This window comes from Hippocampus zosterae, chromosome 8 (genome assembly GCF_025434085.1).
Source record: "Hippocampus zosterae strain Florida chromosome 8, ASM2543408v3, whole genome shotgun sequence".
In the NCBI taxonomy this organism is placed as follows: domain Eukaryota; kingdom Metazoa; phylum Chordata; class Actinopteri; order Syngnathiformes; family Syngnathidae; genus Hippocampus; species Hippocampus zosterae.
The window spans coordinates 21028147-21055169 of NC_067458.1; the positions used below are offsets into that span (position 1 = coordinate 21028147).

At 45.4% G+C, this 27023-nt stretch overlaps 3 protein-coding genes and 1 long non-coding RNA gene across 11 annotated transcripts in view; 2 read left to right on the top strand and 2 right to left on the bottom strand.

Moving 5' to 3' along the window:
• The window catches only part of fryl (furry homolog, like), a 68685-nt gene extending 48522 nt beyond the window's left edge, over positions 1-20163 (top strand). For 5 of the 8 annotated variants that reach the window (XM_052072969.1, XM_052072962.1, XM_052072966.1 and 2 more), the window contains 23 exons: positions 64-246; positions 322-532; positions 911-1032; positions 1552-1739; positions 2025-2119; positions 2194-2810; positions 3012-3280; positions 3352-3492; positions 4116-4316; positions 4615-4776; positions 4860-4934; positions 5046-5222; positions 6285-6485; positions 7856-8056; positions 10803-11200; positions 13394-13601; positions 13797-13946; positions 14033-14131; positions 14663-14731; positions 15652-15669; positions 16906-17016; positions 17529-17722; positions 18377-20163. In XM_052072969.1, coding sequence (XP_051928929.1) covers positions 64-246; positions 322-532; positions 911-1032; positions 1552-1739; positions 2025-2119; positions 2194-2810; positions 3012-3280; positions 3352-3492; positions 4116-4316; positions 4615-4776; positions 4860-4934; positions 5046-5222; positions 6285-6485; positions 7856-8056; positions 10803-11200; positions 13394-13601; positions 13797-13946; positions 14033-14131; positions 14663-14731; positions 15652-15669; positions 16906-17016; positions 17529-17722; positions 18377-18599 — 4313 coding nt within the window. In that variant the 3' untranslated portion in view covers positions 18600-20163. The remainder of the gene's footprint in view (positions 1-63; positions 247-321; positions 533-910; positions 1033-1551; positions 1740-2024; positions 2120-2193; positions 2811-3011; positions 3281-3351; positions 3493-4115; positions 4317-4614; positions 4777-4859; positions 4935-5045; positions 5223-6284; positions 6486-7855; positions 8057-10802; positions 11201-13393; positions 13602-13796; positions 13947-14032; positions 14132-14662; positions 14732-15651; positions 15670-16905; positions 17017-17528; positions 17723-18376) is intronic. The other 3 variants (XM_052072963.1, XM_052072970.1, XM_052072964.1) reach the window with 2 other exon arrangements.
• Positions 20164-20487: 324 nt separating this feature from the next.
• zar1 (zygote arrest 1) lies at positions 20488-22086 on the bottom strand. The gene is made up of 4 exons (XM_052073101.1): positions 21388-22086; positions 20963-21055; positions 20813-20887; positions 20488-20736 (listed from the first exon to the last, which is right to left on the bottom strand). Exons 1-4 carry the CDS (start codon positions 22075-22077, stop codon positions 20593-20595), a joined length of 1002 nt encoding a protein of 333 aa, XP_051929061.1. The 5' UTR covers positions 22078-22086; the 3' UTR covers positions 20488-20592.
• The window catches only part of LOC127605534 (uncharacterized), a 48704-nt gene continuing 43179 nt past the window's right edge, over positions 21499-27023 (top strand). The window contains exons 1-2 of the long non-coding RNA XR_007963605.1: positions 21499-21960; positions 23457-24011. This is a non-coding gene — a long non-coding RNA (uncharacterized LOC127605534). The remainder of the gene's footprint in view (positions 21961-23456; positions 24012-27023) is intronic.
• slc10a4 (solute carrier family 10 member 4) lies at positions 22751-26803 on the bottom strand. Its single transcript, XM_052073091.1, has 3 exons — positions 26216-26803; positions 24554-24764; positions 22751-23985 (listed from the first exon to the last, which is right to left on the bottom strand). Exons 1-3 carry the CDS (start codon positions 26626-26628, stop codon positions 23449-23451), a joined length of 1161 nt encoding a protein of 386 aa, XP_051929051.1. The 5' UTR covers positions 26629-26803; the 3' UTR covers positions 22751-23448.

Consider the following 27023-nt stretch of genomic DNA (forward strand, 5'->3'; position numbering starts at 1 on the left):
CGACGTCTGGCTTAGCACTAATGCCGACAAACCCGCCGTCTCCTTTCCCATGTCCCCCGCTAGGGTTTGACCATCAGCACCCAGAGGTGTACGAGCACTGCAAGCGCCTCCTGCTGCACCTGCTCGTCGTGCAGGGCGCCAACAGCAACGTTCAGGGAGTGGCCATGGTGCTTCTCCGCAACAGGGAGTTCAACGACCCCAGGGTGCTCACCGTCAAGCCGCCCCCGCCTGAGTTCCACTTCACAGGTCTCAACTCTACAAATGTCTCTTGAGTGTGCGCGTGCATGTAGAGGTGTATATAACGCGGGGTTGTGGGTGCAGGCATGCAAGAGTTGCTGCCCGACTGTCAGCGTTCGCCAGTGACAGACTCGGGCCTGAGCTCCAGCTCCACGTCATCCAGCATCAGCCTGGGTGCGGGCGGCTCATCCCTGTCTCACGTGTCCCACACATCCCCGTCCATCCTCAGCGAGGTGGACGCCACGGCCGAGAAGGACGAGAAGGTCAAAGCGCTCATTGAGTTCATCACATCCAGGTGAGAAACACTCCTTTCATCAATTTCAGCTGTGTGTTCTCGGTTTACCACTGAGTGTCTTTGCTGCTTGCTCATTTCTGTCAGGTTTGTCAAATATTAATCTGTTTTTGGAGTACTTTTTGTCTAATCTTGTCCATGTTTTATCAGGTTCTTTAATATTTTTATTTCCCAGATTATGTCAATTTTTACCCCATTTGTTTCTGATTTGTATCCATTTTTTGGCCTTGTTTTAATTACTTTTTTGCTGGATTATGTGTTTTGTCTACTTTTTTTTTGTGCCCATATTTAATGTCTTTGGTCAAATTTAGCCCGGGGTCAATTTTTTAATTTGTTTTTTAATTTAAACCAAAAAAATCCCCTCCTTTTTATGTGTGTTAGGAAGCGTGGACCACTCTGGAACCACGAGGATGTCTCACCTAAGAATCCCAACATCAAAAGCGCTGAGCAGCTGAGCGCCTTCGTCCGACACGTCATGACCGTATTCAATCTTTCCCAGCCTGGTGCGTTATTTCCAGACGGTGTCTGCCCAGCGATATCCTCGAAATCTGGGGTTTATAACAGTTATGGTTTTTAATGGTTTTCACACATTGGTTCCAGATCACGTTACACGTTCTTAGAACATTTTTCAACCGTTGCGTTGAACAGTGTTTTCATTTCCGCTTAACATAACAACTATGAAACGGCATATCATAAGCGGTTGTGTTGAATGAAACAAACATGCAAGCTTAATGCTAACATAAGATTAAAAAAGCCATGAAAGGGGTAATGAAATTAGCTTTGATGTTTGTTTTAACCCTTCGAGCAATATGTATTTGAACACGAACATTTAAGCAAAACCACGCACACAGACAATATAATAATAACTTTCATTTATTATTTATCCTTTACAGACAAAAGAAATCACTATTACTACAGCATTTTACTTTATCAGTTTTGAAACTCTTCCCTGTGATAAACAGTCATTTGCTGTACTTGTTTTTACTTGCCGTTTTATTTTTGGTGGGTGTTCCACCCTTTAGCTTTTCAGCTCAACTCTCTGCTAAGCGACGTGGCCCTGCAGACGGCGCTCTCGTGCTCTTCCCGCCACTATGCTGGCCGCTCCTTCCAGATATTCCGGGCGCTCAAGCAGCCGCTCACTCCCGCCACCTTGTCCGACATCCTTTCCAGACTAGTCGAGACCGTGGGGGACCCTGGAGAGGAGGCTCAGGTCAGGGCCTATTTGACTTGAAGCTCGGAAAGAAGGAAGTTCTGACTGACGGCCTATTTTGTGTTCAGGCCAATGGCGTGTCTAATATAAATGTATTGCTTTGGTGCCATCTGGTGGCATTTTGGTGCAAAGAACCAGTTTAAGTGAAGAGAGGAGCTTCATTTAGACAGACTATCATCAGCAAAGCTACAGAACATTTCTGACTCCAAATTGTATTGCTTATTGAATGCTGTACACGGGCTTAAATGCGCAAATATGAGTCGTGAATTATTTTTGTCTCTTCAGGGCTTTGTCATCGAACTTCTTCTCACCCTGGAGTCTGGCATCGACACACTGGCGGACACAGTCAAAAACTATGACCTCCTCACTGCCTTAGTACAGTACGTCCTCTAATTCCCGTGTACTCATGCTGGGCTCATGTTCTCAGCGCTTATGTTCATTTGTCTTTGGTCAGGACTTCCTCCTGTGATCACCTGCTGGGGCCCAAGTTTGCGGCCAACAGGAAGAGCACAGGCCAGCTGAACCTGAGCAGCGGCGGGCTGTTCAACTCTACGCACAACCGCAGTAACTCTCTGAGAGCCAGCCTGATGGGCGAGCGCAAGGCGGACCGGCGGCGCAGTAACACCCTGGATGTGGCCGACCGCCTCGGGGGGAGCCATGGTAACCTAGCGCGAACCCGCAGCTTATCAGCGCTGGGTGGCGGCGGCGGGAACCCGGGCTCCGGCGGCGGCCCGGGTCGTGACGCTGACCCCCCAGTGGACCCCACCAAACTCATGGCCACGGTGTTCTGGATTGCCGCATCGCTGCTGGAGTCGGACTACGAGTTTGAGTACCTGCTGGCGCTGCGGCTGCTCAACAAGCTGCTGGGCCAGCTGCCTCTGGAGCGGGAGGACAACAGGGAGCATCTTGAGATGATACAGGCCAAGCTCAAATGGTACAGCTTCCCGGGGCTGCTGCAGCTCTTCCTCAAGGGCTTCACGTCCACGGCTACTCAGGAGCTCACCATCCAGCTGCTCAGCAAGCTCATTAGCGTCTCCAGACACGCGCTTATTGACCCCTCTCAACTGGCAGGCAAGTCGACTTGATCCTCACTTCCGTAGCAGTCACAGCCGATCCCCGTTCACAAGGGGGGAATTTCTTCTATTTGGCCCAATTATCAGTACTTGTGTGCCCGCTTTACATTATATTCGAGGGGAACAAAAAATGGGCCAGTCTAGGAATGTGATCCTATAGCCTGTGTTTTAATTTGTATTTGTCATGCCCTCCCACCAGGCTTCCCACTGAACATTCTGTGCCTGCTGCCACACCTCATCCAGCACTTTGACAGTCCCACGTCATTCTGCAAGGAGACAGCAGACAAGATTGCCAAGCTATGCGCTGACGACAAGTCGGCCACACTCTCCAACCTGGCGCACATGATGAGCCTGTACAGCACGCACAGCTACTCACGCGACTGCGCCAACTGGATCAACGTGGTGTGCCGCTACGTGCACGACGCCTTCGCCGACATCACCCTCAATCTGGTCACCTACTTGGCTGAGGTGTGCCGATAAACGCCTCCACCCGCCTGTGTCCTTGTGCATTCGCGGTTAACACGGTGTTGTATTGCCAGTTGCTGGAGAAGGGCCTTCCCTGCATGCAGCAGTCCTTGCTGCAGATCATCTACAGCCTGCTGAGCCACATTGACCTTTTGGCTGCCCCGGTCAAGCAGTTCAACCTGGAGATAATGAAGATCATAGGCAAATACGTTCAGGTCAGCCTCTACTGCACAGAAATAAAACGCTTTTGAGGTCATAATTTTTGGAGTTCTTTGTCAAGTTTTGTCAGATAGTACAGTTGATAGATTTAAACATTTTCTCAGTTTTTCCGTTTTTGTTTTTTTCTCCCATTTTGTCTGAATTTTTTGTCGTTTTGTTTTCCCTCTATTTTCAATTTTTATCAGCTGTCCATCAGGCTTTTGCCAGTCTTGATATCCATTTATTGTCACGTTTTTGTTTGATTGTGCCTAATTTTTGCCAGTATTTTTTCCCAGATGTTTAAAAAAAATTGTCACTTGTTTTACTTTTATTTTGGGGGTTGGATTTTATGTACATTTTCAAAAATTCTTCAAAATCAACTTTTGTTTTCGTATTTGTAACGTTTCCATCTGTTTGACAGTTTTATAAAACTGCTGCACTCAAATGACCTCCTTGAGCTAATTATGTACTAGTTTCTCCCTTTTATGTCTAATCCCACTGATGTACTGATTTGCTTTTTTAACCGATGTGAGCCAGGGGCAGGGGCCGGTTAAAATATTTTCCTTCGCATTCCTAAATTCCACCCAAAACTCGGTTCACCTGCCCTCAGCTGCTTCTCCTCTCTCGTCTTTCTTTCCAGAGCCCACACTGGAAGGAGGCGCAGAACATTCTGAAGCTCGTGGTGTCCCGCTCAGCCAGCCTGGTGGTGCCCGACGACGTGCAACGCTCGTACAGCAGCGAGTCGTGCGGCTCGCCAGAAATCGCCTTCACGCGCATATTCAACAACTCCTCCAAGGAGCTGCCCGGGAAGACACTGGACTTCCACTTTGACATCTCAGAGGTGAACGTCTTTATTCTGTTGTTCCGATGCGGCTAAAGTGCTCACACTGTTCTGTACTGAAATGAAGAAGAGGGAAAAAAATCAGGCCACAGGTTGCATGATGTGTTGGCTGATGCTGTTATGCTTTCAATTCTCATCACCTTTCTACTGATATACTCAGAAAACTATCTTCTGTTATTCACTGGGGGATCCATATCTGATATAAAAGTAGTGCTTTGCTGCCATCTTGTGGCATTTAAAGACAAATGTTTTTCGGTGAGATGCAAGCAAAGCTTCACTGATAATCGTGTCTCCCTAGACTCCCATCATTGGACATAAGTACGGCGATCAGCGCACGGCGGTTGGCAGGAATGGGAAACCGCAGATGAACGCCGTCACCAGGAGTACGTCCTCCACATCCTCCGGATCCAATTCCAACGGACTGGTGCCGGTTAGCTGGAAGAGGCCGCAACTCTCTCAGGTATAAGAATGAAAAAGCTGGACATTTTTCCCCCTCCCTGGAGCAGCTGGATTTGACATGTTTCCTGTTTTTTGTCTTTACAGAGAAGAACCAGAGAGAGACTCATGAATGTTCTCTGTCTGTGTGGTCCGGAGTCTGGGATTCCGAAAAATCCCTCTGTAAGACTTCTCTCCTACTCTAAGACTTCCAGCAAGGTCTCGGTCAATTTCACGTGCCGTTTTTGGGGATCCTGTACAACTGTGTCTATGTCCTTTCACCTATCAACGCAGGTGGTCTTCTCATCCAGCGAGGACCTGGACTCAGCCGACCAGCAGACCAGCCTGATCCCGACCGTGGAGGAAGTGGTACAAGAGGAAGAGGCGCAGGCAGAGGAGCTGGGCAGCGAGCAGCAGTTTGGCGTCTTTAAGGACTTTGACTTCTTAGATATCGAGCTGGAGGACGCAGAGGTGAGAAAATCTGCACAAATCAATGCAATGCCCAATTTCAGCCCCGGCATACAAGGAATTCCCTGACATTGATTTCCGGGAATGTGTCTCATCCAATTTCCCTCCATGTTGACTCAGTCCAATTAATCTGCTTATCCCGCACGAAGAGTGTGTCCATGTTTGTACTGATCATGTATCGTAGTTGTCCAGAGTGTTTTATAACACCCATGTTCCTTCTCTTCTTTTGCCACAAGGAGTTGCAGGTAAGTCTGTGAACAGCTTAAGCGGGGTGCACATGTACTCCAATTTAACATTAAAATAAAATCTTGAAATTTGCAGGAGCTCACAAATTCTCTTGCCATGACGAACACCAGCATGTAAACTTGTATATCGTACTACCACGACTGACCTCTGAGAGGCAGTACAGTGACAAAGAAGAAGATAGACATTAGAAGAAAATAATGGAACTATCTAAGCTAACTGTTTGGCTATAGGGCGACTACATTGCAGTGGGAAAACTCTTCTCCTTGTCTTTTTATCGCGCTGAATGACTTGTTGACGCGTTGTACAAAAATTCAGTTTGTGTCTGGCAACATCAACCTGATGGGCCATTATTCTGTTTGACGTCTCCGTAATGGCCTGCGTGCCTTGGCCTAACTTCGCTTGGACCTCACACACAAGCCATTGCAAATGGTCAAACTGTCAGCCCCGAAAATCACTCTTTACACACCACAGGGAGCACAGGATCATTCCTTAGGATAATCTTTTCCAGATGCAATAATCAGATCTTTGCTGCCGTTGATCGAAAAAATTCGCAAAATCAGAAATTGGACTCCATTATCTCTATGTGTGTACCCTGCTTTAGGTGGATTTTGCACTCCATATGGTGTACCTGTGTCTATGTTTTGGTCTAATATCACATCTATGCTTCATTTCATCTTGATTTTGTTAGTTTCTCGCGTGTTTATGTCATAGTGAAATGCACAGTGTGTGTGTGTGTGTGTGTGTAAGTGTCATGCATTTGTATAGCGAGCTTCCTATTTTCCGCTCAGTCTCACTGTTGTGCTCGCGGACGTCCTGCAGGGGGAAAGCATGGACAACTTCAATTGGGGTGTCCGGCGGCGGTCCCTGGAGAGCATGGACAAGGGGGACACGCCGTCTCTGCAGGAGTGCCAGTATGCCAGCAGCACGCCCAGCCTCAACCTCACCAACCACGAGGACACGGACGAGTCGTCCGAGGAGGAGGTACTGAGCGCTAGCCAGATTCTCAGCCGCTCTGGCCGCGTAAGTCGCACTCCAATCAGGGTCCATAAAAACAACCCAAACCCCACCCTTGCCCTCTCGTTCCCCAACTTGCCATGCTCCTCACACCTGCGTATGTGCTTGAGTGTGTGTGTTGAGCTGGGTCTGTGTGGACGCGAGGGGCTTGCTGCTTGCTTCTTGGCTGGTGGTCCCCCTTCTATGAACCTCTGCTGCTGTGGTTGTAGCTCGCCCCTCTTTAAAACTCTCTGTTGCCCCCCTTTCTGGCCGGTAAGTACGGCGCGGTAGCCCGAGGACATCTTAAAAATATAATGACAAAACATTACCCTTTTCAGCAAGTCAAAAGTTGCTTTCTCGTCCATGAGAGAAACTTAAAAAAATAAAATAAAATCCTGCTGTAGCTGATCATATTTCAGGCATGAAAGTGTTTTTGCACATTAAGAATGTATCACTTAGGGTGGGAAAAAAACCCTAGCAGAAACAGTGTGAAATTAAAACAATTCAACATTAAGCAATTGAAAACATTAACATTTCAAAAAAATAATCATCGTAATAAATGTTGAAGTAAATTTCCTTTTTGAGTAAAAATACTTTGGTGCCCTGAAGTGATTGAGATGTATATCGTCACGTGTGTTTGTACTTACTTACTAAATTATAGATCATAAACTAAACTTATTTTTTTTGAAACATTGAAATTGATAATAATTGTTTATTTTGGTAACCGAATGGCAATTCTTATCATTTTACATCTCATTATTTCGTGATTTGCAAATGAGTATGGTTTATTCTAAATCAATTTCATTTTTAATTGTATATTTTACATTTTATTCAATAACAAATATATAAATGACATTACAATACATTATTTTTCAACGGCATTATTTTTCTTAACATTGTATAACTTAAATAGTATAAAATATGTGCGTAGTTCATTTTCTTATAATAGCGTCACATTTTTAAACTGGAATATTTAAAATTGAAGTGATTCATGAAGCAATTAAAATACATTTTTAATCTGTACCTAAAATATCTCAAATGGTTTATTTGAAAGAGAATGAATTATTATTTTTCAGTAGTTTTTTTAACCAATGTAAGAAATGTAAATATTTTGTAATAATACAAGTAATTTCTGGTATAGTTTGTACAATAAATCCATTTAATTCCTGAATGAGATAATTGATTTTAAAAACTTTGTTTATTGAAATGATTAAATAAAATAGAAAAGCAAAATTAATTTGAAAAAAAAATCAAAATCTCAGAAAAGCTAAAACTTCTTTTCATTTCTCCTTCCTGTGGTTGAAAAGGCCTCACGTCCCAGTACTTTGGTCCACAATCCCCGTGTTCCGACTGTAGCGGCTTACCCTCCCTGAAAATGTCTCCACCCTTCTGCGCAGCTCAACAGCGACTCGGCAACGGACGACACGGCGTCCAACCATGTGGACTCTCTGCAGCAGTCGCAGGAGTCGTCGGGCGGCGGCCCACTCGAGGAGGCCTCGGCCTTGGCGCCCCTCCGCCCTCCGGCCCCCTTCCCACGGCCGGATAGCCCCGTGCTGGAGACGGCCCGCTCAGACAGCACCAGCAGCCAGCTGCCTGAGGTGCGATCAGTGGGGAGCAATGACAAATTGTGGTGCTCTTGGGGGGCCTTCTAGTTTGCCTTTTTTTTCTTTCAACCCTTCACATGAACTCTTCTCAATCATGATGGCTCTGGTCGGGATGGTGCTTGGCTGCTCACTTATTTGAACTTTTACTGTCTTCTACGCTTTTCTTCTTCTTTCTGGCGGCGTTTGTGGGTACTGCTTGCTCTCCTTATTCATTTTTTCCCCCCTTTCTGGGTGATAATGAGTGTGGTGGGGCTTTGGCATTTGATTTGGGGGAGAGATGCAAGAAAAAAAAAAGACTCACCTCAGGTCAGCTGTAACTGCTCACCTCCAATAATCACAAAATAAAAAGAAAGAAATCCCTCACCCGCCCCCATTTAAACACTTGTGAACTGGACACCGCCGCCGTAACCGCCACGGAACGCATGTGTGAGTATGACACGTGGGCTTGAGTCCACTCACTTGCTAACGAAACACACTCACTGGCATTCACTGCTACCCCACTTGAAAATTGTCACAAGTACTAACCATGACGCCTACATGTATACATATATATTGTGTTCTGCTCTGACCTTTCCTGCATCATCTTGACCGTGCTCGCAGGGCAAAAGTCGTCAAGCCAGATTTGTCGTTTGTGCTCAAAAAAAACATTTTCTTAATTAGATTTAAAAGACATTTTGGCCACACCTTATAAAGTTGAGAGAAAAAAATGTTTATCTAAGTCATTATATTTGAAAGATAAAATTAGACTTTATAATTATTTTTTTGTCAAAATAATCCAAAGGTCAACAATCACAATACAGTTGATACTCAATATATATAAAATTTCTTAACATTTTTGTTAGATTTTTTTTTACCCTTTTCAGCAAGTTTTTTGGTTTACTGATTAAGCTTTTTAACTTATCAGTGCTTGCCATTAGTACAAAACATACATACATTTTTATTTTAAACCCTTCAAAATACACTTTGTTTGCACAATACGCAGGTTGTAAAACAGCCTATTTTTTGTGGAGGGGGGGCGTATTTTCAGTATTGCAAGTATTACAGCCTTTCTGCAGCCAGCAGAGGGAGCAACCACATCTTAAATGACAATGTCATTATTTACTCTCAGCGGTGCTGAAAATCAAAATTGTGTCATTCATTTGCTACATTGAAGTGCATTCAGCAATGAAACGGCTCTTTCGGAAATTATAGGAAATTGCTCCCTTGTCCGCATTTGGTTGAAAATGAACATTAAACCAAACTTTTCTAAGGTTGACTCTAGAATCAAACCTAAAAAAAGGGTGATTCATGTCACTGAACAATAACAGAATGAAAAATGTTGTTTTCATCCGTTTCCAATTGGACAAAAATGGCCACAATGTGAACCGTAAGTATCTATCACTCGGAAAAATCACCTTTCCTGCACATAAATGAACATAAATGACTGACGAGAGTGGGTATTCCCGGACGCTCTCGCAACTTTTTTTGTCTTTCCCCAATCGAGCCAAAGCTTTCGATGTCACCCCAAGGACATCACAGCCGCAGCTCTTAGTGTAATGAGCCCCACGGATAAAAACCCATCAATACTCTGGCTCATTCCCTTGCAGGACGGCCACTTTCTAAAAGCTTTCTGTAATATAGCGGCCCATTGCTCCCTCGTGATGTACTGGCCGTCTGCCACACTGGCCGAGCTAAATGCATTAGACTTTTAATGGGACGACAAAAAAATATATATATACATATATATTTTAAAACAAGTGCTTTAATTTGATTGTCTGGATTCATTTGCCATCGTTACGAAATTTGTTTGCATGTCACTGCTATGGAATGTAAATGTTGTTGCTTTGTCACTCATCATACGATTCTAGGCTGCGGCCGTCCTTTGTGGAGCTTGCATGTTCTCACTTGTGCTTGCGTGTGTTTTCAACAGGTACTCCAGCCACTTTCCAAATTGTTATTGTTTTTCTATAGATTGTGAAAACAGTATACACAGTACTCTAGGTTAAAAAAAATCCCAAACTACCTCTCCCAATGTGAAAAAGTTATTGGCAAGAAGAGTGGGCCAAAATTCCACCAAAGCGATGTGAAAGACTCATCACCAATTATCGCAAACACTTGATTTCTGTTATTGCTGCCAACCCATTATTAGGTTCAGGGGGCATTTTTTTGTGTATCACTTTTTGCGATTTCACCGTGTGTAGCAGCTTTTGAAATCACATCAGACTTTATACTGAGATTTTTCTTTCATCGTTTTTCCACAATGACCATTAGTGCAGACTACCAGTAAGCGCAAGACAGAATGAAAGTTTTCTTTTAGCCAGTCATAACTTTAAAAAAAATTTTTTTACTATTATTCCAGGAGGCAATCACTCCAGGAATGACCAATTTTCTCTCTCCCATTTAGCTGGGATGGACTGCGGCACACTCTGTAACGTTATGAAGTGCTGAAAATATCAAGTATATGTCATTCATCTCTTTTTTTTTTCCCCATGGGGTCGTTTCCTCATGTGCTTTATTGGCACCGGGGTGCAATTTCTAGTGGCGTTCTCCGTGATAGATTAATATTGCCTTATGTTTATTGATCCCTTCTCATTTTCTTGAGTTTCCCGAGGGAGAGGTTAGCGTACGAAGTAAGTAAAAATGGTTACTTTGATGTCCCCCTTGGATGATGGAGATGATGCAGTTTCTTAAGTAAAGGCCTTAATGAATGTCTAGAGTCTGCTGACCCTCCCCGGTGATGTACGATGCGCTGACGTTGCAGGATGGTGTCGGCATGACGACAGCGGCCGACGAGCTGAGCAGCAGCGTCAGCGAGGACACGGGTTTCGGCAGCGCCCCCCCTCTTCCCCCCGATCGCCCGGACCTCTGCGAGCTCCCTGACCCACGGGAGACCCCGGAGCCTCAGGAGGACCTGGACCCGGCCCCCCCTCCGCCACCGGCCACAGACACTCCGCCGGGGTCCCTCTGTGAGGAGGGACCCCAAACGGTCCTGCCTCCGTACACACCGGCGGAAGCGGAGACGAAGCCGGACCCGGACCTAGACCCAGACCCGGATCCGGGCAGCATCTGTGGTTCCATGTGGGAGGAAGATGTGACTCAGGCCCTGAAGGTACTGGATGAGCACTGCGAGGAGGAGGCCGACTATTCCGGCATGTCGAGGTGAGTGCATTGGGATTTGAGATTTTGACTTCACATGGTTTTCCATTGAGCGACACATGCAAAAATATCTTGGTATAGCAGAGGGGCTTCCAAACTTCTTCTTCCAAGGGCTACATCGAGTCATGAAGAGGCTTCATGTTGTTTAATGCTACTCCCAATTTAAATTTACTGTCAAACTACACATAAAATAAATAGAATTACACGCTTTGTCTTGAAAGCAACCATACCATTTTGTTTATAAATGCATCTGTTAGCTTAATGCTAAGTCTGAATGGAAATTGCCATTGATGGGCTAACGGATTACATGAGTCACTGCGTGTTGTCTTTGTTGTAAGCATAAAGTGAATAAAAAGTAAGTCCTTTTATTCATTACATATATTTTTTTTAATTAATCAGTTATCAGAATTTTAGTCTGCCAAATATCGGAATCTGCACCTACTTCAAAAAAAATAATCTGTTGTTCAAGGCCCTTGTCAGGACTTGTGAATTTAGTCACAGAACAAATTTAGCTTGTAAGAAAAAGTACCACAGTATGCACTTATAGCACCTTTTTTGTTAGTCGTGGTTCGCCGTCATAGTTCTCTCATGTCAAATACAAGAAAACACTTTTTTTTACGTCATTGGCTGGAGTTGAGGTTCCGCTGCTTTTACCGTCATTGTTTTGGCCCAGCCTCTGTGTCAAACACTTTGGCGTGAAAGTGAATCTTTCCTCCGGCCTGGCTCCCGTTCAGGTGCGTGTGAATGACGAAGGCCTCCTCATCAAGGTGGGCCAAATACAGATTGAAGACAATCACCCATTTGGGAATTTATGCCAGTTGGGGCAACAACAGGAAGGAGCAAGGCACAGCTCTTGGTGGCATGTCCGCGTCATGAGGCATCTGTCATTAAACGCTCGGTCGAGTTTGGGGCGGGGGCAGAGGTGTGGGCGCTCTGAGTGATTGTGCACTGACAGCCGGGGCACTAAACAGTTGAGCATGCAGCCATCTGTGAGGATTTATGCCCGACTGTTTAAATTACTCCCATCGCCATCACCAACCCCCCCACCCCCACCCCCTCGCTGCTGTGAGGCCGCAAGTTGCACCCAGCGAATATGTGGAGGCTCTCTGCACTGCGCTAGTGCTATGAGACAGAGAGAGAAAAGAGAGAGCGAGAGAGCGGGGATGAGGACGGAGACGGTGTCAGCAGCGGTGCTCGGCAGTGCTGGCTTTAAATACTTGTATTCTGTCTGCTTCTTCAGGCTCTTTGGTCCCACGGGCCTGTGAGTACAGCATTCAGTATATATGTATATATATTTGTACTTATATATATGTGTGTGTGGGGGGGGGGGTCTGTATGCCAGAGAGAGAGAGAAACAGCGAGAGGGGGAGAGCAATGCGTGATGCTAAGTGGCTAATAGCTCATGTTGTTATGCTCCAGCACTGCAGCAAATCCATCATGTGGGCCAGCGTTTGTTTACGTCGGGGTTCAGCAACATTTATTGAGCCAAGGCACTTATTTGGCTTGAGAGAGAATCTCAGTAATGGCACAAGAAATACTCACTCTACTGCGGTACCTTCAGTTGTGTGTTTACTTAACTTGTAAATTCATTTTCTCCGACGGTGGTACCATGAGAAACAAGAGACCCGACATTTGGATGTTTTTTTTTTTTTTTTGTGGTATCCACTCAACTCACTTGACAGCAAGCACCGGTTTGAAGGATTGTGAACAAAAACAGATTCTTCAAGCTCTTTATTGACACTACCAGCTTAGGTTGTCTGTCAAACAAAATAAAACACTGAATATTACACATTGTGTATTTGAAATAACCACAGAAGTTTGCCTTCTGCTAGCTTAATGCTAACGCACGATGCAAAATGCCAAAGACGGGCTAACAAGTAGCATCGGTCAATGTTTTCCAACCCTTTAAGTAACAAATATTTAAACAAACGGTGTAGGAAAATAAAAAAAAGAATGTAGACCAGTGATTCCAAACCTTTGAGCCAAGGAACATATGTTAAGTTCTGGCTGTCCATATAAATCATTGGCATACTTGGACAAAGATACATTATTTGTCATAAATGAAAAATGGCCAATTAAGTGAAATGTGAATTTCCCACGGCACACTAATGTGACATTAATTGCTGTGGATGAATAATAATGATGGACCTAACCATGTGTTTTCCATTCCACTTATCTTTATTTGGGTGGTTGCAGCCAAGATGAAGGTGACGCCGACTGCTTCCCCGAGACCCAGGCCTCGCCGCCCCCGTCGCCCTTCCTGTCGGCCATCCTGGCGGCATTCCAGCCCGTCGCCTATGACGATGAGGAGGATGCCTGGCGCTGCCACGTCAATCAGATGCTGTCGGACGTCGATGGGTCGTCCGCCGTCTACACCTTCCACGTCTTCTCGCAACTCTTTCAGGTACAGCAGGCGGGCGAGCTAGTTTGTTTTGAACGATTTTGAGGAATAATCTAATTGTAATTTTTGGTTTTTTTTCTTCCCTCGGTTTTTGATTTAATACACAATTTTTTTCAAGGTCCTCTTCACATGTATTTTTAACAAACGCAATCAATGAGACTATAGCTTTACTTAATATGTCGTTCTCCTCCTTTCCAGAGCATTCAGAGGAAATTCGGCGCCATCACGCACGCGTCTGTCCACTTCCTCGGTGAGAAGCTCCAGCGTATGGGCAATCAGTTCCTCAGCTCCCTGGAGGTCATGACGTCACACTCGCAGTGCCCCACCGTGCTGCTGGATGCCGAGACTGTGAGGCCACCGCCGCCGTCCGAGCTGCTTTTTCTCCTGCGGCGTACACGGGGAAAAAAAGTGTCATGTGTCTCTCTCTATCCTAGCTGGTCTCGTGCGGACTGCTGGAGACGCTCAAGTTTAGCGTGCTGGAGCTTCAAGAGCACCTGGACACTTATAACGCCAAGAGGGAGGCGGCGGAACTTGTAAGTGGTGGAGTTTTGGTGGCGTCTTTTAAATTTAGAGCTGCACTTGTGGATACACCTGCCCAGTGTACGTTTCTGCCCTTTTCAGAAATTGTCATTGGTGGGGGGAATGGGGGATTCTCTGTCCAAATCCTACGTCACAATGGGCCTTGACTTGCCTTACAAATGCGTCAGCACGCACATGACATCAGCGGCGGTCAGGAGCTAAAAACAACCCCGCGGTTCTCCTAAATCAGTAGAAACGTGATGGGCGGGAGGATTCAGTGAGGGGGGAGGCGCTCAGGAGATGAGATTGCACGGATGGCATGCCTTGCCGTTAATTGAATGAGAAAACCATGCGCTCCCCGCGGGGTCAGATATTACGCAGCCGCACCCCCCACCCCGTTGTCTTGAACAGGCTGCTTTGTTTTAATACGCTAAGTACAACGCTCTTATCGAATCTGCCGGCTGAGCAGGCGTTCTGATGTACGCAGGACTGTAAAGTCCACCGTCGCCAACATCTTTTTTTTCCCCATCTTCCTCCGTTTCTAGTGGCTGGAGAACTGCAGGAAAACCTTCGGGGACAAACAGATCTGCCAGCGGCTCAACACTCAAGCACAGGTAGGCCTTTCTGCAGTTGAGTAAACAAACACCTCACCCCATGTTCAGACTTCAAACTGCAACTCCCGGTACCACCCACATTGAGGCTTTTTGGCAGATTTTCTTGAACCCAAATGCGTCACTGTCTCGTCCAATTAGTAGCTTGTCTTGAACTCCCGCAAAAACTTAGCGCCATTCTTTTGCAATGGAGATTGATGGATATTAATTTGTTTGTTTGTAGTTTTTCGTAGTTTTTTTTTCCAATTTTTGGTAGTTTGATGCCTTTTTTCATTTTTTTGTCTAAATTTCTCACATTTTTGCTAGATTTTCATTCGTTGTTTGGTCATGTTTGGCAGATTTTATTTTATTCTGTAACTTTTCCCATCAAAGGAGCGTCACGTCGTTGTGGATTAATATTATTTTTAACTTTCACAAATTATGTTTACTGTTCATGAATTCATCAAAGGCCTCCATGTTGAATTTAACTTTTTAGCGACCTTTTTCGAAGCGCACACACTCTGCTGAGAAATACGGTATTGTTGTTTGTTGTGACAGACTCGTGGTATTTTCACTTTTGTTCCTTCACACTCTTTGCACTCGGGTATTTTATTTTATTTTTTTACAGTTTGCCCTCCATCAAGGTACTGTGTTTAGTTTGGCAACTAGTCAGTTTTCCAAACGACAGACCAAGTGGTCTCGCTTCATGATGTTGACATCATAATTGTTCGTTTTAGTCACGACAACACGGCATCGTTTACATTAGCGTGAAGCTAACAAGTCCGCCAGCGTTATGCTAACCTACAGCGGGAAACGGCAACGCCGATGTTTCCTTCAAAATAAAATCTTGTCAACCACAGTTCTTTCCACCCCTTCAATGGCGTGTGAATTCCGTCTAATTCTTTTCTTTCTCTCCTTCTCCTTGTCACCTTCTTCTTGCTTAGCACATGGAGAGTCTGGCAGTAAGTGGTACTCCTGTTTTAATAGACAACACCAAACATCCTCATCCACACCCTCTTGTACTTCTGCCTTGATTGGCCACATAACATGGAACGTCCTCATCCAATACTTAGCGTTATCCCCGAATGGCAGAAAAATCATTTGTGTTGCTTGCATCCCAATGGAGGACATGTGATGCCAGAAAAGAAGGCGATTGGAGGCGGGGTATTCTTTTGTTGTTTTAATTTTGCATGTTTGTTGCTCTATCCCCTTTTCAAATGAATGACATACCCTCCCAGAGGAGCACAGCGGGTCCTCAGTTGGTGACAGTGTTCTATTCCTGTTGTGGCGACATACAGCAACAGTAATTTTCTAAGTAGGGAAGGCACCGTTGAATGACGTATTGTCAGGGTTTTTTTGGGGGGCCAGTTTATCACTTTTCTTGCCGCAAATTGTCAACTTTTTCTTTTAGTTTTGTCAATTTTTTTATTCTGAACGTGATTTTTGCCTTCTTTTTTTTTTTTTGCCACAATGGTATCAGCCATTTTTGACAGACGTTTTCTCAGTTGTCGCTTTAGTTTTAGACTTTGTTTTTGGTCTGATTTGTGTCTGTTTTAGTTGCTCTGTCAATTTTTTGTTTGTCAGTTTGTGCCTGATTTTGTCCATTTTAATGTTCACTTTTCTAATGATCCGTTTCCTTTTTTGTAAGTTTTTGTCACATTTGTGTCACTCCTTCCGCTGTTTTAAAATAAAAGTAATTTATTTTATTTTTATTTATTTTTTAGGTGTTCCGTTTCAGCAGTGTAACCTGAACTCTGTTCCCACACCGGCAATGTAACCTGAAATTGTATCAAAGTCAGAATGTGCAGTAGCTACCTAAGGAAAATTCATAATTACATTTCATATTTGAAAAACACTTGGAAATATGGAGGTGGCAAGTTGCGTGTACTTCTTGTGCCACCCTGTTTCCTTAGACCGCTGCACAAGCTCATTAATTGTGTACCATTTTTAACCTGGGACATTGGCACGATCCCAAACTGAGGACCCCCTGTAATTAGCGACGTCATCAACTCGTTCATCCCGACAGCTGCTCCGAGACGGATCCTTTTTTTAATCGACTAATTCCGCTAGCAATAGATTCTCAACGCCCGACATCTGGATGGGGCTTCGTTAACCATTTCACCCCACCTGGCCCTGTCCTTTGACATTTTCTCCATCTTCCTCAACTCTCCGCCTTTCCCGTTTTTGTGTGTCCTCAGGAGCTCGAGCTGTGTCGCCGCCTGTACAAGCTGCACTTTCAGCTGCTGCTGCTCTTCCAGGCCTACTGCAAGCTCATCAGCAGAGTGGACACCATCAAGAGGGAAGCCGAGGTGAGACAGAACCATAGGAAAGCCCGATGCGTTTATCGCCCCCACAAACAAACAAAAAAAAGACTATTGGTGTTATATGTCCACAATCTAACAGCATTTTTTTCTTTTGTGCGTGTGTTTGTGTGTTTTTATGGCGCATACTGTCTCCACCATAGTACAAATGTTATTGGCACCCATCCCAAAATCTGACAGTGGAAAAGCTCCACAAAAAAAAACAAGCTGCCTTGTTAATGGAAGTGTACTGCTTGAAGGAAACGGTGCGGGACGGTTGTTGACTTGAAGCACGACTCTGCTGCTTCTCTATCCAGGCTGCATCTTAATGCACCGTTAAGTAGATTACACTACTGAATGAAATTGAATGATTTCTTCTGGGGATTGATGGGGTCAGCTGCCGTTAGCGTTCAAATTCAATCAAGATGTGTATTTTGCTGCCTCCTCCCCTCCGCTCCCTTCCTCGATGCGACGCACGCACTCAAGCCATTCCCATCTGTCTTCCATCTCCCGTCGCTTAGGTGACCAACATGTCGGACGAGCTCAGCGCCTTGGAGAGCTGCCTGAAGGCGGCCGAGAGGGGAAATGATAGCCAAGAGGACGTGTGCATGCCGGACGCCGCCCACGCTAACACGGAGACCGCCATCCAGTCACTGGTCGAGACTCTGAGAGCGCGAGACTTCTGTTCGGCCCTCACCCAAGTCAAAGTCTTCAGGTAGCTTATGAAATCCATGAAGTCCGTCCATGTTTTCAGAAGTTTGAACTCTTACCTTCAACTCCGGGATCAATAGAAATGATCACACTGTATCAATTAAATTCAGCTAATTCTGGTGTGCTCGCTTTGGCCACCAGGGGGTGGTATAAGAAAGACAGGAGCAGCACCGTGTATGAACAGAGTCTTGGCCAGCTCCCTCCATCTTGCAGCCCAGCCTGCGTGAAGCATGCTACGTGCATGCGGTGTACGTTTCTTTGCTGCGCCCGAAATCGTCATATGAACATATTTTTCCCATATTGTCTGACTGCACGATGTTTCTGTGTCATCGTGTTCGGTCTTCATTCAAAGGATTACAGCACCGCAACATAGATGCTATTTAGCATTAGCATGAAGATGAAGACAAAGTCCTAGCTTTGTAGTTGTTTTAATCAATAAATTGCATTTTTGAGTTTGCACGCTCAAAGCGACAACACATCCAAACAGAACATCTATTTCCGGAGTTTACTGGGTGACCCTCTCTGCCTCTTCATCTATTACGCTGCACATCTTTTTAGTGCTCTTTGCTTCCTCGTATGTTGTGGCACCATGTGGTATTACAGTGAAGGTGCATCCGTCTAAAATCAGGCTTGCCTATATCCTGTGTATGTGCGCCAGGTCTCTGTGGCCTAACGACATCTTCGGCAGCGAGGGCGAGGACGCCGTGCAGACGTTGCTGCACATCTACTTCCGCCACCAAACGCTGGGCCAGACGGGCTGCCTGGCTGTAGTGGGCCCCAGCCGGGACCTCTCCCAGGCCAGCGGACGCCTCATGGAGCTCAATCTGCAAATCCGAGAAGCGCTGAGTCGGGCACAAACTGCCGGGGTAGGAGCACCGTGAGCAGAATCAGAAAGAGACTTGGCGCACAAAAGGGCTACAAAAGGATGTGCGGGAATAAGAGACTTCGTCTTCTTCTCCAGGCCAGATGGACGCTTGGAGCTAAGACATTCCTTGACAAAAGTTGGGACTATTGGGCTTTGGGGTAAAATTTCTGGATGACCCTAAAATCCACTATAACCCGGATTGAACCAATATACGTGCAAGGATAACTTATTTGCCTTTCTGTGAGTCTTCCAGTACCTCTGTCTCAAAATAGTGACACTATAAGGTCAGTAGCCACTTCCCTTTGACACTCTACCGTCGGCGGTGGCTTGAGATAGGATATTCTCAAAGGAAAATGACTTCTGAATGTGGACTATCACGGTGTCATCATCAGAGATACTGGAAGAGGCATAGAAAGGCAGAAGTGAAATCCTTGGAAATTTTCATGGATTGAACACTTTGGAATGTTGGTGGGCATCACCTTGTTCGGGGGAAAAAAAGATGTAAGTAGTCGTGAAACATTGATAAGCAGTTGAATTAAGTCTACCTGTAAAGGTTTTGCAACATTTTAGGTTCAACCCGAAATTTCAGACCAAAGTCCGACATCAACCTTTTTTTGAGGAGTGTATCTTCCCCCAGCCCCACAAAAAACATGCAAGATTCTGTTTGCAATAAGTCACACAACAAACGTCAGCGTGCCTGGCAAAGCAGTGGGATGATAGATTTTGTTTTTATTTTGTGCTTTTTTGCAGTTTGGGGTTTTTATTTTCTACCTTGCATGCAAATCGAGATGTACATGGGCAAAAAAAAGAGCATGCTCAAAAGAGATGAAAAGCAGAGTATTTTTTGGGGGGGAGAAATGTATTTTTTATGATTCAGAGCTGAAACCTCCTCGGTTGTAAATGTTTGGGATATTTAACGTGCGAGCGCCTGTGGGAAATCCTCAGGGAAGTAAAGTTGTAAAAAGAGAAACGTATATAAAATATATATATCTGCTCCCTTTCAAGGCGTCCTGAATAGCTATCAATCGCCCGTTTAACCAAATAAGCAGCTGCCTTTAGAGGCTGTGTGATGCATAGATAAGACGCACAGCTCATAATTTACTCTGTATATATTTTTAGAAAGTCTAAAAAGCAGTCTTTTCGCCCTCCTTCCTTGTACTGTAAATGCACTGCAAAGGACACCGTGCTCATGTGATGAGTCATTCATAACCCAACCGTTTTTTTTTAATGCCACAGTGGGATGAGCTGCCTTTTTTGTTGTGATGTCACGGCCGAGAGAAGGGGGGGGAAAGGAGGTAAGGGCTCTACTGTAGCATCCGTATCCCACCACATGCATCCCTTCCCCTCTTCAGGTTCGGAATCCAAAGATAAGGAGTGTGACAGTTTCCCGTTTGTCCGCCAAGCAAGCAGAACTCCTCTGCACTGACGATCACTGCTTGTCTGGTACATTCTGAATGCTGTTTATTTAAAGATTTTTTTTTTCTCGACCTGGGAGAGCTTTGATTTTTGGTGTGCATTTTTTTTTCCACTCACATACCAGCCTTCTCTCTGGACAAATAAAGATCTAATCATATAGTCAAGACTATTTGGAATGATTTGATGCCACCGAATCTTATTTTGTTTGGTGTAAAACTAATTTACACCAAATTCATGTTCTTGTTTGAATGAGCAAACGGCAACAATATTGTACAGATTATTGCAATTGATTAAAAAAAAAGTAAAATATTGAGTTTTTGCAGTTTCATAATCAAAATTAAATATTTCACTGTGTAGCCAATGAAATGAAGCCAATTCATGGGGAATTTTAAAATCAAAGCATTTCCCCCACCCCTCATGGAAAAAAGCACATTCGAGTTTAATCAACATTTTCATTAAAAAAAAAGTACAAAAGACAGACCAAGAAGTGCAAGATAGACATTTTAATAGTGAATGTGTGTGGCGACGCAATCGCTGCAACAAAACATGCACCAAAGTACCGAACCAATTACAGAATCCGCTTGCTGTTGTGATCAGATGATGTACTTGAAGCTGAAGGTGCTGTCACATGAAAGTCGCTTGCCTTTGCAGCGGCCGCACAAGTCCTGCCTGTGCGGACGCTTGGGGTCCACGTGGCGTTGTGTTAAGGCACAGCAGCAGCGGGCTTTGTTGCAAGTCTGGACACAAGATGATGACCGCTTATTCATGACTGACCAGCTTTTTTTTGTTTGTCAAGTAAACTTAAGTGCTCACGTGACATGTGATGTCCTCCACACGGTACGGGTTAAACTCCTTTTGGCATTTCCTGCAGTATTGTTTGAAGTAAACCTGCAATGCAGCAGTGGTGGTGGGTGGTAAGGAGCACTGAACCACATCAACAAAAACATACTCCCAAGTTCTCACCTTGTTGGTTCCCTGAACGCACCACACGTAGGCGCTTTCCCATCTTAAGTTACACCCTCGGCAGTGATAATAGCCGTACTTCTGCTCTAGAAACTGAATCAAGACCAGACAAGTTTCTCAGCAGCATTTTTCTTCTTTTAATATGCAACCATGTTCAGATTGATAATATTGTCGCATAAAAAGTGCACGGTTTAAATAGGGGTTTAGCAGTTGTGCGCAAAGGGTGTTAATGTAACGATAATATCAAAAAAGTTTAATTGTTTCTGAAAATGTTGGTCTGCAATATTGTAGGGGGGGGACTCGCAAAACGAACGTGAGTAAAAAGTAAACCTAAGTGCATTTACCTTGACTAAATACAAGCGAAACGTTAATCTGTATGAAATACATTTCTAGCCCCCAAATTTGACAAATTAATTACAGTATACCTGAAAGCGAACTCTGGCTTTCCCCTTCGACACGTCGTCTACGGCGGCCCCGATGTCTTCGCTTTTCTGCAGCTCTTCTGACTTGAGCGGCTCGGACCGTTTCTCCTTCCCGCCTTCCACTTTCTTCTCTTCCTCGTTTTTCTTCTTCGCGGGCTCGTCCTCATCCTCGTCCGCTTCCTCGTCACCCGCCTTAGCGGCAGCAGGCTCCCCGGGCGGCGAATCCTTGTCTCCCGCCACGAAGCAGGTAATGTTTCGGTAAGCGACGGGGGAGTAGAGAGCCAGCGTCCGCGGGTACCGCACCACAGCCTTGGGACTTCCATTTTCACCGGACGTCACAGAACTCTCTGAGGACTTTTTGCGCCGGAAGTCTCGCTTCATGGCGACGAGGGTTCGCGGTCCGAGCGAGCACTGCACAGTGGCGTCCCGTTTGGGGTTGACCTGCACGGCCACGTCCTTGGTGTTTGCCTTGCGGAGTCTCGGCGTGAGCTTGGGATTGATCTGAGACAGGATGGACTTGAGCTGGGCCCGCTGCTGGTTGTTGAATGCCTCGGAGGCGTTGCCATAGTGGGACAGGTAACTACTTTTGTACCTCCACGGAGCCTCCTTGGGCCGGTAACGGCCCACATAAGGGTTGTGGTTGTAAGATGGGTAGAAATAGCTGTCGACTGGCTCGTCGCCGTATGTTGCCATTTTGTTAGTTTTTTCTTTTTTTAATTCTTCAACCGGCAAGGCTCCAGGTGACCTAATTTAAATCGCACGTGTGATTGACAATTAGGACTGATTCAAGGCAGGTGTTTCCCGCCGAAAGTCAGGGGGCGTGTCCAGCAGTCAAAAGAGGGGCAGCTTTATTGTTCAATGTTTGTACATGGTGATCATGTTAGGAGCAGCGTCACACTGTCAATGACAGTGCATTGAAATTGAAATTCAACCAATTTTCTTGACATTTACTTCTGTTATAACAAAATATTGAAATATTTTACCTGCGAAAGGTTATTCTCAGTGTCCTTATCATTATTCGATTTCTGCGCTCAAATGTATGTAGCATAATGTGCCGTCCTCTTTTGTTTTTGGTGTATACGCACGGAATGTGCTGACGCCTGGGTTACAAGTTTTTTTCAATGGTGATGGTGCCTCATCTGTACATATCTGACCTGTACGTCGTCAAAAGCCAACAGTGCTATTTATGTTTTATTAAATAAATAAATAAATAAATGTCTTATATGAAGAATGAAACTAAAATTGATATTTGCTGCCCTTGTATTTGTTCTCTTCTTTATATTTGTGGTTAACTTATTTTTACACTTGTGGGGCCGTTGAGAGCATTAATACTTAACTTTAAGGTTCTTGATCCAAGAAAGAAGAGTTTACATCTGTACATTTTTAATTACCTCCATACATTTCTTTTCATATACACATTGTACAACTGTTCACGCACAAAATGGCTGATTGTTACATTCACAGACTGATGTGTTTTCACGCATGATGATGCTTTTTTTTAAAACTGACAACGATTGAGAATGCGTGTATCATTTCTTCTTTCCACTTCCAATTGGCAATCGAATATCAAAAATATGAGAGCATCACATCTGAAGCCTTGTCATTGAGTTTAGAAAATCACAGAGTTGCAAGACCCACTGGAAGAGTCACAGAAAGGCATAGAAGTTGAATCTGTGGAAATTTTCATGGACTTGTGAACTTTGCCATTCAGCTCACTGTTACAGAAAAAAATAGTTGAACAAAAAGTACAGCAACATTCAGCTGTCATCAAAAGTTGAGAGAAGTTACGGAAAGGTCCAATTGAGTTCTGCAAAGATCAAATTAAGTTCTTCTGTAAAGTTCCCGTGTGAAAATTTTCAACCTGAAATTTCACCCGCCAGCCAAATATCCCGAACTTTTTCTGAGATGTGATGCAAAATCTGTCATTTTCTTTCATTCGCCATTTTTAAAAAAAATTCACAATTGCCAGTTGAAAAGGGAAAAACACGCATGATTGAGGCCTTCCATGCATCAGCCCGTCTTATATTGTTTTGTTTCTCACATTGTCACACTAACTTGTGTTTGTCAAACAGGCGTCGGGTCTGGCGGGCAGGGGTCCAGCATGATGGTGTTCGGGTCGCTCACCGTCACCGCCCCATATGAAGCGTCAAAGTCGACGTCCTCATCCTGGAAGCGCTGATACGTGATATCCGTGTCTTCGCCGTCCCGGCGGGCCGGCGGCTCTTCCTTGCCCAACACCCGCCTGCGGTACGTCCGGTACGCCAGGATGAAGACGCCCGCCTCGGCCGCCTGGAAGAGCGCGTAGAGCAGCGGGAACATGTACATGCCGCCCATCAGCTGCGGTGGAAAGGCCAGCTTGAGGATGGCGGTGCACAGCTGCACGTTCTGGCAGCCCGTCTCCAGTGAGACGGCGCGGCGGCTGTTGGGCGGCAGTTGGAACAGCACGGCCAGGCCGTAGCCCGCCGCGTAGCCGCACATGGGCATCAGCAGGGCCACGACGTAGACGGACGGCGGAATGGCCGACAACAGTTCGGGGCCCAGCATGGCTGCCGTCAGGATGAAGAGCAGCACCAGGGTGATGAGCAGAGACCACAGAGACGCCTGAAGAGACACCAGAGCCGCATCAGGTATACGCATGTGTATGATGAGTACACATAAAATGAAGTAGATCTCACCAAATGACAACTACCTCTTCAAAAATAATGCTCACTTTTGAGAGGTAGTCACTTTGTACCAATATAGAATATTTAGTACAGAACTAACATATGTTATTTTTAAATAAATAAATACATACATAGACCCACAGTGTCCCGTCACAGGTGAGCTATTTTTAGAACGCACCCATGTTGTGCTTGAGGCTAACTAGTACCCACGGGCACCATTTTCTTTTTTGGTTTGTGTGTTTTAAATGCATCTTATTCCGAGAAAAAAAAGAACTGACTGTTAACATGACGTCAATATACTGGTTAGGGTCAACATTTCCATTGATGAAACAATTTTCCGTTTACATGCCTGAGCAGACAGAGTTAATCTCGTAGAGGTGGTAATTGCATCCAAACCGCGACATACGGACAACGTCATGATGCCATTTCCACTTTTACTTTCTACTGAACCTTCGGCAGACTTTACCCCAAAATTTTGAACCCCCGGTAAAGTAGAGAATTCACACCTTCAAGACGGTGTCGGCCACACGTGTGTAGCGGTAGCGCAGCATGACACCGAGCCCGATGGGGATGAGCGTGCTGCACAGTGTCAGAATGATGGCGCCGAAGGGCATGAGGTTGACCACGGGCGTGTTGATCCATGCGCGGCTGTAGATCCACAGGCACAGCGGCATCAGCACCAGCGCCAGGAGCGTGGACGAGATGGTCATGATGATGCTGTTGATAGGGAGACCCGACCGTCAAATGTTAAGCACGCTATTTTGCATCTTTGGTTAAAATTAAATACAGTGGACCACGAATAGCGAATGTAATTGACACTCCAAAATTATGACCAAAAAATGTTTTAAATAGTAACAGAATGTAAAGCAATAAACGGTTTATTTATTATTATTATTACTCTATGGACTGTATGTGTGCTGTGAAGGGGCGTGGCCTGATGGGGAAAAAGCCACTACAGTAAACTCCACTCCATTGTGGGTTATGGGTTTGCGGCCTACAAGTTTCTGTATTTTTGGGGTGTAATTCCACTTTTGGCCATTTAGTGGCCGCAGAGTAGCGTTTGTAGCACTAAATGTAAAAACGTTTGTATCATCCCAATTTTACTGAAGTGATTAATTAGAATGTCACAATCCTCTTCAGTCCTACTTTTTACGCCTACAGAAAGCAATAGTTGTTGAGTGATTTTCTAATGTACATCTTTGGGCATGATTAGTTTGGTCGTTGAGGGTGGGAGAATGATTTTTCAACAAGACAACACATAGGAATCCTGCACAGTCTGCTTGCTTCCACATCACTCGCCTCAACCATCCATGGTTACTCGCCGTATTGATGAGCCTCTTTGCTTTCCACAACAGCTTCCACTGCTGACTAAATCATATTATCCTCATATTGGACATCCTCACTGGTGTCTTTCCACTCTTTGACGTCACTTTTTATTTAAAGCAATACTGTACTTGAAAGTTTTCTGTTATATTTCGATCCTTTCAAGAAGTTTTTATCATCAAGGTATTTTTGTAGGAATGTTATATTTTTGTCAATTTTTTAAAATACCGTTCAATGAAGAATAATAACCGTTATAAATAGGGATGGGCTACTACCAATACCAGGTGGACCTATACCGTCCTAATATCAATGTATCAGGTACTCGTGAAGGATGCCAATACCAGCCACGATAATTATGCCCCCCCCCCAAAAAAAAGATCTGACTCACGTAAGTCTTTCTTGCCAGTAGTTGGGGGCTACACTGCGGCTGTTTGACACAATTATGCTTCATTACATGCGTCAGAAAGGCAGAAAGTTCTTGGTTGAGAATTATCTGTCATTGTGTTCATTGAAATGTTATATAGTGGTTTTGGTATTTGGTATCGGTGAGTACTCGTGTGAATACTCGTACTGGTATCGGTCTGAAAAAAATGCTATTGAACATCCTCGTAGCATCAAAATATTATTGAATAATTATGGTAACTATTACAATTTTAATTAGATGCAAATTACATTGTGTGTACAATCGAGCTTGAAAATTGCATTTGTATTCATCTTTATGTTTTCTGTCAATTAACGGTCGATTTTAATCTTTCGCCGAAAACGGATGACGTCAAAAGCTACTTTTTGCGTAAAAGTGACGAAGAAAAAAAAAATTAAGACAAAGTTGCAGTTGCGGGGAGTACCTGAGGTTCATCTCCCCGTGCACCAGCAGCGACATGATGTTGGACAAGTTCCCCCCGGGGCAGCATCCGCACAGTAGCACGGCCATGGCGGCCACGTCGTCAAGAGAGAAAGTGAGCGCCAGCAGGAAGGCCACCAGCGGCATGATGACGAACTGGCACACGACGGCCAGCAGCACCCCGACCGGCCGCCGGATGTGCTCGCCCAGCTGGCTTACGTCCACCGTGCAGCCCAGCCCCAGCATGGTGAAGCACAGCACCAGCCCCACGAACACGTTGATGCCGTGGTTTAACGGCGAGTCCCAGAAGGCGGGCACCAGGCTCAGGACGTCACCGGCGGAGGGGGACTCGGACGGGGGCGAGCCCACCTTCAGCTCCGAGCCGCCCGGCGGCGGAGGTTCGCTGGAGTTGGCCATGGCGCGGCGTCGCTCCAAACTCCTCGTCGTTACGCACGGCTCGCTCGCTCGCTCGCTACGGCGCCGGGGCGAGAGGACGCGACGGTGCCATGGTTGGCCGTCCGCGCAGCGCGACAGCCGGAGACGAAGGACCGAGCCCCGGCGTCCCGGACCCCCGCTTTTATAGTGCGCCCAACCCGAGTGGATGCGTGTGGGGCGTGCGTGCGCACTCGAGGGACGCAACCATCGCTGGCTGCCCCCCCCCCTCCCCCTTGATCGAGCGTCATCCAAGTCTTGGAGTCAAATCAGACACAAACTCAACCGATGAGCGACGAGCGCATCCGAGGGCGTTTGATCGAGTTGCTCAATTGGTATTGACACTCGGAAGTGCACGTTTTGGATCACGATCAAATCAG

What these genes read in the sequence shown, in the direction of transcription:
- zar1 (XM_052073101.1), bottom strand. Translation starts at nt 22,077, where the DNA reads ATGGCAACATACGGCGACGAGCCAGTCGACAGCTATTTCTACCCATCT. An exon ending in GCGTTCAGGGAACCAACAAG is followed by an intron (nt 20,888 to 20,962) that starts GTGAGAACTTGG and finishes GCTGCATTGCAG; the next exon opens with GTTTACTTCAAACAATACTG. An exon ending in TGGAGGACATCACATGTCAC is followed by an intron (nt 20,737 to 20,812) that starts GTGAGCACTTAA and finishes TCTTGTGTCCAG; the next exon opens with ACTTGCAACAAAGCCCGCTG.
- slc10a4 (XM_052073091.1), bottom strand. Translation starts at nt 26,628, where the DNA reads ATGGCCAACTCCAGCGAACCTCCGCCGCCGGGCGGCTCGGAGCTGAAG. An exon ending in CACGGGGAGATGAACCTCAG is followed by an intron (nt 24,765 to 26,215) that starts GTACTCCCCGCA and finishes CCCTATCAACAG; the next exon opens with CATCATCATGACCATCTCGT. An exon ending in TGGCCGACACCGTCTTGAAG is followed by an intron (nt 23,986 to 24,553) that starts GTGTGAATTCTC and finishes GTGTCTCTTCAG; the next exon opens with GCGTCTCTGTGGTCTCTGCT.